The sequence below is a fragment of the Pyxicephalus adspersus genome, chromosome 2, assembly GCF_032062135.1.
Source record: "Pyxicephalus adspersus chromosome 2, UCB_Pads_2.0, whole genome shotgun sequence".
In the NCBI taxonomy this organism is placed as follows: Eukaryota; Metazoa; Chordata; class Amphibia; order Anura; family Pyxicephalidae; genus Pyxicephalus; species Pyxicephalus adspersus.
Window position 1 is genome coordinate 62,957,152 of NC_092859.1, and position 11,311 is coordinate 62,968,462.

At 38.0% G+C, this 11,311-nt stretch overlaps 1 protein-coding gene across 6 annotated transcripts in view; it reads left to right on the plus strand.

Moving 5' to 3' along the window:
• GNPDA1 (glucosamine-6-phosphate deaminase 1) overlaps positions 1 to 11,311 on the plus strand; it is a 36,415-nt gene that overhangs the window by 13,080 nt on the left and 12,024 nt on the right. For 5 of the 6 annotated variants that reach the window (XM_072400891.1, XM_072400895.1, XM_072400892.1 and 2 more), the window contains one exon: positions 9,564 to 9,746. The exons of the other annotated variant lie outside the window; for it this stretch is intronic. In XM_072400891.1, coding sequence (XP_072256992.1) covers positions 9,564 to 9,746 — 183 coding nt within the window. The remainder of the gene's footprint in view (positions 1 to 9,563; positions 9,747 to 11,311) is intronic. 6 annotated transcript variants of the gene reach the window in all.

The following is an 11,311-nucleotide window of genomic DNA, read 5'->3' on the forward strand; positions in this document are numbered from 1 at the left end:
AAATTAATATAAAAAAAACGAAAACAAAAATAATGTGAACACACCTAGCAGTAAAGGTAACAGAAGCGAAAATATCGCTAATCTGTGAATATGTACGTTGGAGCCTCTTATAATCTGGACCCTAATTGACAATAATTATTGACAATCCTAAACAACAAAAAAAATTAAACGTTCAACTCGCAGCAAATAGCCCTAGAGTGAGGGAAGGGAAGAGAAAGGAAGTGGGTAAGTAGAGAAAGCAATCAAAAGAGAATGGAAAAAAAAAAAAAAAGGCTTTTAAGTGCCAACTTTCAACATCAGGACCGGAAATTGTATGACCAACAAATCTTAGCATAAATGTAATTGAATCTGAGGAGATTACTTAAACCTTAGACCATGTCAGTTTACATTGTTCTATACGATCATTATCCTCTGACACTAGCATTTCCATATAACGTATTTTCTTGAGTTCTAAAACCCAATTTCTTATGGAAGGAACCCTTACTTTTTTCCAAGACCGCGGGATCAAGGCACTAGCAGCCGTAAGAAAATGGCATAGGAGGCCTTTATTAATAGATTTAAGAGAGCCCGGGATCATTGAAAGTGGTGTTACTTTGGGAATATTTGGGACCAAAGACCCAGTGCACCTATTATACAAGTGAATTATAGACTCCCAGAACTGAAATATAAGTGGACATTCCACCAAAAAAGGAGCATTGTTCCTCTTTGTGTATGGCAATGCCATCATCTATCAGACTGCTGAACAGAAATATGATGTAAATCCACTGGACAACAGTACCATCTGGATAAGATTTTATAGTTTGTTTCTTGAGCTTTACACGTCACTGCAAGTTTGTGTAAGTACAAAGGGCTTCTCCCACTCCTCATCTGTTTTCGACCCTCAAAAGTCTCTTTTCCAGTATAGTATGTATGTAGGGGGAGTATAACTAGTCCCTAATTAGCAGCTCATATAATACAGAGATTACATAAGTAGGGCGTATATTGGAACTAAGCATCTTCTCAAAATCTGTCAAACCCCTTCATATTAAAGAAATATTAGTGAAAGAATAACCAAAGGATGTTAGCTGTCTATATGAAAACCATGAGAGCATCCTGCCAGTATTGGGTGTATTCAGGGAGGCCAAAAGAGGAACCTGACCATTGAGCAATATATCCATAAGATATCAATGGTCCTCACCCAACCAGGACCAGGAAAGTAAGATGTCCCCATAGCTGGCGGGAATGCCGGGTTATCAAATAAAGGAGTCAAAGGGCCAGGTTTTGTAGATAGAAATCCTAATTTAATAGAAACATTCCAGACATGCAAAAGGTCTAAAATGAGCTTAGGCAAAGGAACGTTCTGAGGTACAAGAGAACAATCCACCCAAAGTAGGGACTTAGGGCCGATTGTTGAAAGAGAGTTTTCAGTCCTCACCCATTATTTAAAATCACTGTTATGAAACCAATCTACTACTCGCACTAATCGATGCCCGATAATAAGAGATAATATCGCGAACCCCTACACCTCCTTTAGCCTTTGGTTTAGCCAATATATGAAATGCTAGTCGGGGGCGTCCCAACTGCCACAGAAATTGGCTAACTAGACTATGTAATTTACGTAAATAATTGGCTGGTATGAAAATAGGGACTGTTTGAAACAAAAACTTTGGGAGTATATCCATTTTAAGAGTATTGACCCTTGCAAACCAACCTAACGGTAAAGAGGAATATTTCTGAAGTTCAGATTGGAGTTTACTATAAAGTGGAGAGTAATTGTATAAGAATAAATTAGAGGGATTGGAAGTTATCATCACACCTAAATGATGACATTTGACTAGTATCAAGCGTAATTAAGAATCTCGGATTTTGAATGACCTTAAACTTACTTAAAAAGCTAAATTTCTCAAGCTCTGATAAAATAGCAGGAATTGTAATATGAGGTGATGAAATATAAAAAAGCAGATCATCTGCATATAATGACAATTTATAATGTGAGTCACCCAGCACTATCCCTTTAACATCTGGATTGTGACGTAACGCAACCGCCAGATGCTCCATTTTCAAGGGGTAAAGCAATGGGTCTAAATTTAGTTTATATAAATTATAATAATATTAATTATAAAAGATCTGTAAAGTATCTTTAGGGATAGATGTCAAATTACCAATGTCTGTATAGAGGAGACACATGTGGCAGGTGCACAGGTGCAAGCCACGTGCCAGTAGCCTGCCACATCTATCTCCATACTAATAGATCTGTTTACAAAAAGCGTAAATCGTTTATGAGCTAGGTCATAAAATTCAAGTAGATGTGTCCTTGCTGCTGTCAGTTCCATAATTACATCAGGGGCCATGTTTTGCTTATGCAACTGCTCAAACGAGCGTATCTTATAAGACGTTAGTTTAATATCCTGGGTCCTAATCTTCTTAAGTCTAGCTCCATGCTGTATTGAGACCCCCCTAAGAACTGCTTTCATAGCTTCCCACTGTATCCAGAGAGAGGTGGTACCCAAGGAATGATCCCCTAATAATTAGCTATCATATCGAGGACTGCTGCAGTGCATAGAGAATCTTTGAATAGTGAATCATTACACTTCCTGGTCCATTCACTGGGTCCCACTTGCGGAATTTGGAGAGACAGCGTCACTGAGAAATGATGAGACCATGGCAAGAATCTATAGAGGCAGTTGGATGCCAATCAAGTGCTGGGTGACTCACTAATACATAGTCAATGCGGGAATACATCCAATGCAAATTGGAATAAACAGTATAATCGCTAGTGGTTGGGTGGAGTGTGCGCCAAATGTCCATCAACCCAAGCTCATGCAGCTTGGATCGAAAAGAATTCAATTTAGAGTAAGAGATAGAGGTTTTCTCAGAGAATGTATCAAGCCGGGGGTCAAGTGCAAAGTTTAAATCGCCTCCAACTATGATAATGCCTTCAGCCACACCTTTTAACCTTTCCAAATATTGAGTAATGGCCATTGTGGGTTGCTGATTAGGTGCAGAATATCTTAAGGATTAAATATCTGCCTTGTGGGTCAGAATGGGTATCTATTATTTGAACTGGTAGCGATTTATGAAATGCTATAAAAGCTCCTTTTGTTTTAGAATCAGGGTTAGAACTGTGGAACCAAAAAAGATCATAACAATTGCAAAGAGATGGAATCCGATTTGTCTGGAAATAGGTTTCTTGAAAAAATAGTATTTTTATTCTAGCTTTGTGTTGGGCATATAGTAGTTGAGAACGCTTGTTGGGGCTTTTAAGGCCCTTGGTGTTGAGAGATCGAAATTTTAAAGTTTGAGACTGTGTAGTGGGTGGCAACATGAGGATAAGGGAAGGGGAAAAGAGTCAAGGGTGAAAACTAAAGTGAGGTCAAAAAGTCCCAAGCTACCGTTAGGAATATACGGTAGATCTGTATCGGTGGGGGAAAGTGTCAGTCTGTTGCGGGAAAAAATGAGCAATGAAATCTGATCTGATCTGGGGGAATCCTTGAGATCAAATATATACAATAAAGGACAAAATTATCAAACCAGCATAATATAACATATGAGCGGCATCAATATAAGACCAATAAAGAAGAAAAACTCAAGTATGGAGCACCAAAGACCACCCCATCATGCCCCTGAAGCCTAGGCCCACCAAACCATGAAGGGGAAAAGGATGAGACATATTGCATAACATCTATTCACTGGTATCCTCAATAATATTCACACCATATATCGGCATTTAGGATGCCCACTCTTAGCCCCACTGGGTTTCTAGGATATCCGTGAAAAAGATGTATTAGGGAGCCAGAGAAAAATCTTTTTTTTGAAAGATATGAACAATTTAAAAAAAAAGGACATATTTACCAATTTACAATACTGGTACCAATTGTCCAAAATAAAATGAAGATGTCTTCAGCAGGATTTGTAGATGACATCGAAAGAGATGGTTCTTGCTGGAGGCCAGTGCAAGCCATATATTCTGCTGCAGCTTCAATACTGAAACCAATTGTCCAAAATAAAATTAAGGTGTCTTCAGCAGGATTAAAGATGTCATGAAGGAGATGATTCTTGCTGGAGGCCAGTGCCAACCAGATGATCTGCTGCAGCTTCTGGAGGTATACAAGATGTAGAAAGTGAAAGATGTTGCACAGGATAAGTAGAGGTAGCAGAAGGGCTTCTATGTAAATAAGACATTGCTGATGGCCATTCCAATAAAGAAACAGGAGGAAGCTGTAAATCCATCAATAACTGAGAAAGATCCATAGGGGATTGAAGGATATGATTTTTGCCCCCTTTGCATTTCATTCAAGTGAAATGGACAGCCCCAACTATAGGGTATGTTTGTTTCTTTCAGTTCTGCACGCCATTTATTCAATGTAAACTTGGACAAATCTGAGAGCAATTGAAGGCGTGCACCTGCATATTCAATAGGTTCTGCATCTCTAGCTTTCCGCATTATATCTTCTTTAGTCCTATAAAAATGGATCCTGCAAAGCGCATCCCTCGGTCGCTGTGGATCTTTACTCTGTGGTCCTAAAGTCCTGTGTCAATCTCTAGGTCCACATCTGGAGGTGCCCTAACAGTGAGGCAAAGATAGAACAGACTGCAGAATGAAGACCCGAGTTAGGGACAGATTCTGGAATCCCCCTTATGCAGATATTATTACGCCTGTTACGATTTTCTGCATCATCTTGAAGTAGAAATAATCTACTAAATTGAGCTTCATGTATTTCCAATATGGTACTGTGAGTTGCCACCTGAGTAGTAAGGCCAGAATAGGCTTTTTCGTAAGGTGTAACATAAGCATGGTAGCTGTATAGAACGCTGCATAGCCTGGATTTGCAACTTCCAGCCTATCTATACTTTGCTCCAAATCTTTGTCTAGTAGGTAAGGCCCTAAGATGAGCCCTCCAGTCCCATTCATCTTCACTTAATACAGAAGAATTCAAAGAAAGAGGTACCTTTTCCATAGCAGCAGGGGCGGTTGGGCTCTGAATTGGGGAGTTGGGGATGCTAACTGTATGAAGGTGAGTCTTTATTGTATCCCCAGTACCAGCTATAGCTGTAGAGGAGCTGCTGGTCAGCCTGCCGGGCGACTGCGCTCCTGTTGCTTTGGTCGCGGCCGCAAAATTTACTAGAGGCCGCGCCTGTTCCTTCATAGAGCGGGCGCTGGGAGAAAACACCGCTGCCAGCGGACTTATTCTTCTGGGTTTCCCTTCCTTTGGGACCCATCTGGGGGTATGAGTAAGGCACTAGTGTGTGAAAAGAGTATTGGATTCCCCCGGATAGCAGAGAGCTCAGAAGAGATGCGTCCTAAACTGCCATCCGCTGGACACGCCCCCCGACAGGGAAGGGTTATGGTAGACTTGGATATCGATACACCTACTTCCTGGAGAGTGTTGTTCACTTGGTTGGCTGTTGTGAAGGGGTTTCTCTTCAGCATGGTAATGATTCCGCAATCATCCACCACTGTTGTCTTCCGTGGGAGTAACACCGGGGACTTTCTCTAATTAATTACTCTACATCCTCTTTGTACCCTCTCCCTTTCCCCTTATCTTCCTTTTTCTTCTCTTTGCCCCAGAAATTTTATGTTTAGACAATTGTATCACTAGATAAGTCTACTGCTGTTTATATAGTAAACCTATTGAAAGAATTTCTGTTTTATTGCTACCTCCTAACCAGAATGATTATATTGTGTTATACTACTTTCTACTGAAATCTGTGATACACTACTTTTTACAAGAGTCATATGTGTTTTTTATTCCTGGTTATCTTTAAATCATTACTTTGTATTTCTTCACTACCTTCTTATATTTGTTGATATTTTTTGTTTATAAAAAAAAACTAAAAAAAAATTACTCCCTAATAAAAATTACAAAAAAAAAAAAAAAATTAATAAACTTTATGGGTTCTGACCTTTGTCTTATATATCCAAAACAAAAAAGTTAGGGCTGCTCATAGGCTAAAATGATGTTCCCTAAAGTTATATCATACCTAATATATGCATGATAATGTTTCAATATATATATGGGAGTTCCCAAATGTGTGTACAATATCACTAGGGGCAGACATGCAGTGCAGGGATTGACAGATTTTCTTTCTAGGGTTATCAGGGCTGTAGACCCTGATAACCCTAGAAAGAAAGATATCAACAGACCCTGATATTTCCTGCTTTGTCCATTAGATAGGAAGATGATTTAGTTTTGGCATTGGAGGCAGACCAGTACTATAGGTTAAAGGAAGTCTTCAACCATTTGCTATCGTAAAATTATCTTCTGAGCTCACAGAACCATTGACCTTGGGTGTAGGGAAGGCCCCATAAACTTATGTAAAAGTGTCAAAACACACTACCATTGCTTAGGTTGGCTTACTCCCTAACCTTTTAACTACGAAGAAAGTACATTACAAGTTTAAAAGAAGCTTACGTTTTTGGTTTCAAATAAGAGATTGATGTCAAAAGTAGATGTATGGTTAATAAATATTTGCCTAGGAAGTCGGCTGATTTAAAAGTCAGCAATAGTACTTTTTTCTTTCTGAAGGGAAACAAATATCATTTGTTTGATATAAACCTATTTCACAGCTCAACAAAAAAAAAAAAATCACTTGCCAAGGATTTTTTAATATATTTAGTGTATTTCAGGTCAGCTGAATCCAGAAATGACATCAGTTTCATTGAATTGGCTCCAGTTCTTGTGATACTGGAATTGGAATAGACTATTTTCCCAACAACAAATGTCAACACAGCATGTTATTATCAATCTTTATTTACACCCTGTTTTGCATTTTATATATTAAATGTAGCATTATTTTCATGAAATTTTCATTTGCCTTCTTTTTATTCATACATTTTCTCTTTTTACAGAAATATGAGTTCTTCAAGAAGAAGTTGTTTAAATGACCCTAATGTATTTTGCTACATTTGTGTTAAATTTTCTCAGCAAAAAACAAGAAGAAATGGTACAATATTTGTGAAACAAGCATACCTTGCATTTTTTTTAATTAAACTTGAGGACCAAGATAAGTATTGGGCTCCCCATATGGTAAAAACTTGTGTAGAAAGTCTACGTCAGTGGAAAAATGGAAAACTGAAAAGTTTGAAATTTGGTGTACCTATGGTATGGTGAGAGCCTATCATAATGATTGTTATTTTTTTGCTGTGAATGTAAGAAGTTTCATTTGTTGCAAGAAAAACAAGTAGGAGTGCCCTGATTTGGAATTAGCAAGATGACCTGTGCCACATGGTGCTGATGTTCCCATGCCAGTGTTCAGTACACTCCCTGATATTCCTGTATCCGACATGGAGGATATACAGGGTTTGGAGTGTAACCCAGGAGTTAGCAGTGGAAGTGAATATTAAGGAAGTGTTTCATCAAACCAGCAGGTCTCCCAAGAAGAGCTCAATGATTTAATATGTGACCTAAGTCTGTCAAAACAAGCATCTGAACTTTTAGCATCCAGGCTAAAAGAAAAAAACTGTCTGAAACCGAAGTTAAAATATAGGTTTAGAGGACAAGGGAGGTGACACTCTTACCATATTTCAGTGAATATGGAGACTTTGTGTACTGTTGTAACATCCCTGGACTACTAGCCCATATGGGAGTACCAGAATACCGAGCACAAAACTGGGGGCAGACTCAAAGTTTGAAATCTGTTTTAGTACATAATGGCAACTGCTATGCATCATTTCCAATTGGTCACTCAACAAACCTTAAAGAAGAATATGAAAATATCAAAATGGTCTTACAAAAGCTTTGCTAATATAAACACCAATGGACCATATGTGTTGATTTAAAAATGGTGAACTTCCTACTTGGACACAAAGTATCCAGGTTTCATCTGCTTGTGGGATAGTAGAGCACAGCAGGATCACTGGGGAAAAAAGTGACCTGGCCTCCAAGGGAAAACATGAAAAAGGTGCAGTGAACATCATTAACGAGCCAATGGTTGACAAAGAAAAAAATCAATCTCCCTCCACTACACATAAAGTTGGGATTGATGAAGCAATTTGTTAGAGCTCTGAACAAGGACAATGATTTTTTCAATTGCATTTGTAGATTTGTCTCTGTATTGAGTACTGAAAGATTAAAAGCAGGAATCTTTGATGGACCCCAGATTCTGAACCTGATAAATGATTCAAATTTCACAAGTTACATGACTGATACTGAAGCTTCTGCCTGACACAGCTATGTCATGGTTGTCAAGAACTCATTGGGTAACCATAAATTATGAGGAACTGGTACAAAACGTGCTCTTAAACTTTAAAATATTGGGTGCTACTATGAGCATAAGCTACACTATCTCCATAGATATTTGCAAAAATTTCCAGAAAACCTTGGCGATTTCAGAGGAACAAGGGGAGAGGTTCCATCATGATGGCAGACTACTACTGAAGCCTTCAACGTTATTGTCCTGATCATCAGCATAAAAGGAAATCATACAAACTGAGTTTTTCAATGACTTCTTTGTGATTAGTTCTGTAAATATACTGAACATAGAATTTATTGACATTAGGTATTTCAAAAATATAATTTTGTATACGTAGGCATAGATAGTTTAATTTTGCTTAATTTTCATGTTTTTATTAGTTTTCTATGAGGTGATTACTGAGGCCATTATTTCAAAAACTAGCCAATCTAGCAAAACCAATACTATATTTGGAATCTGTGGATCAAACATAACCTAAAATGACTTTAATCTTTTTGGCAAGAAAATGTTTGTTGACCAGTGTTATCAGAAGCTAACCTGCATACACCACCCCTTGCTTTGTAAGTAGTTCACTGGTCTGCTTATTTGTGCTTCAGAATTCTAAGGGGGGCTTCTGGGTCCATGTGCGAACATAGTAGATTATCATTTGTGGTACTGAGGACCTTATTTTTGTTCCCACTAGGGACACTGTCTGATTAGATTATATTTTTGCATAAGTTCCCCCTAGGTGTTGTATTTTTTCACAAACCAAAAGCATACTAAACTCGTTGGTGGGTTGGTGGTGCCAAATGCAGAACATATTTGAAGATTATGGCACATACCATTACCTGTGTGGAGTCGCTCTGCAGAGATGGCAGGTCAAGAACCTGTAATCGCTGCATCCTCAGAAGGCGCCATCCTCACCGCTGGCACCACAGCAGACCTCTGGCAATCCTCTTTAGTCATTGGATGATGTAACCCCTGCGCATGCACTCTACAGTTCTGAGCTTGAACAAAAAGCCACCAGGAGTCAAAAAGTTAGATATTTGACAAAAGAGACATTCTATGTTTTTTTTTTGTCAAATAGTACTACCTCCTGGCGGTTTTTGTTATCCTACTTTTTTTTAAAGGCAAATGCAATACACAGAATCCAGAAATAAGCAGAGTGGAAGTCTACAGTTCCATATAAAACTTGTATACAATCCACTATTACATTTTTTGAGACATCTGGAACCTAATTTACCTAAGATACTCTGGCTTCTCTGAGGATTGTGTGATAACAAAAATGGAAACTGCTCAAACAATTTATACCTAGTCTTTTAAAGCAAGGCACACATGGAAAGAGCTTTAGTATTCACAACAAAAATTGTAATATTGACCCAGTTTAACCATTATTTTGACACTTCTTATAGGTCTCCCTAGAGAGCACCCAGAGAGCTATCATTCTTTTATGTGGAACAAATTCTTTAAGCACATAGACATTGAAGCAGAGAATGCTCACATCCTGGATGGAAATGCTCCAGACCTGCAAGCGGAGTGTGAATTATTTGAAGAGAAAATTAAAGCTGCTGGTGGGATTGAATTGTTTGTTGGAGGTCAGTATTAAGTTCAGTATATTTGATGGTCATTATACGAGTGTTTAGCTTTTTATTCCGATGTCAAAGAATAATCACTTTTTTTTTTTTAAACTTCCTACACCCATACCTCAATCTTTGCCTGCTGGTTTACTTACTTGTCCTTGGTGAGCAACCTCCTGTAAGAGTTGCAACCTACAATGGATCAGGCAAAAAGCGTATTTTCTCTATTGAGCCAGGCCATAAAATACTTTGAATGCATGGTTGCAGACCTGTATGTAAACAAATTTTCATTTGGAGGTCTATGAAAACAAGGCGATGCATCTACTGTATGCTGTGGCCTGCTGTCTTAGTTGAAAGGATGAAAGAAATGCCCAACCTTTTTGGGTTCATATGTCTAGGATGAGATCGACCCACAACTCTGTAATAAGTGTACATATACATATAAGTAAAACTATACATGGGGTGGAGATGCCAAGGGGGGCAGTTAGGTCAATGTTTAAAGTGTTTTTATTATCCCTGAAAGCAGACTTTTTGAAAACATTCTTACAATTTATTATTAGGGAAAAGAAGCCAATTTCTGTTACTCTGGCCATCTGCCTAGCTCTGTATACATTTTGATTTGCAAGGTGTCCAATTTTCCCTCACTGTCCTGAAAAGCTTCCAGAATTAAGTCTTAAAGAGCCATACATGATTTGAAGCTGACATCAACTTGGCTCCAAATGAACTCAGTATGCTGCTTTTGTCTGAGAAAATATGTGTCTTTTTTTAGCAATATTCATCCAACATATTGATCCTAATAGTTTAAAAGGGTTTGATGGGTGAATTGACTCACTCAATCACATTTTCCTTCTTCCTCACACATTGCTGACTTGTTGCTGTTGAATACTCCCTGCATCTTTCCCCAAAACTGGTGGTCCAGAGCTCTGTTTTAAATGAACGTCTATTTTATTTTTATCTTTCCCACCATTTGTCAGTTTTAGAATATACTGGCATATTTATTTTATTGACATGTATTTCATTTCTTTTGACTAATTACTGCCTAGTTTACTAAAATATCTGCAGTGATATTTCCTGTACAAAGCTCAAAATCTTGACTTCATGGCCACCATGAAATTACTACGATGGATAGTCGATACTACGATAAGATGGATAAATAGAAAAAAATGGTTGCTAATGTTCTACTGTCATAGTCTTCTCTTCTCTAACAGACTGTGTATTATGTGTATTGTACTGATTGTACAATAAAGGAGCAGTAGCAGATTGATAAGATTATTATGTACTTCCATTCTGTAATCATGTGTATAGTGTTTCACAGCTTTGTGAAATACATTGACCTTCCTATTTTTCAACCTGTGCTCAGTAATACAACAACATATTATAAAGACAGGTTCATAGTTATATGAAATGGATTTTGTGTAAAATATACCAGATCACCTCCTCTAGCATTGGATAGGCTGCATAACCTCATGAACATATGGTAACAGAAAAAGGGGAAGAATGAAAGAAAGTAGGATGTTTTAAATGCAGCAGTGTATTAAACATCAAATAAAGACAAAAACATATACATTGTTACATCACAATTG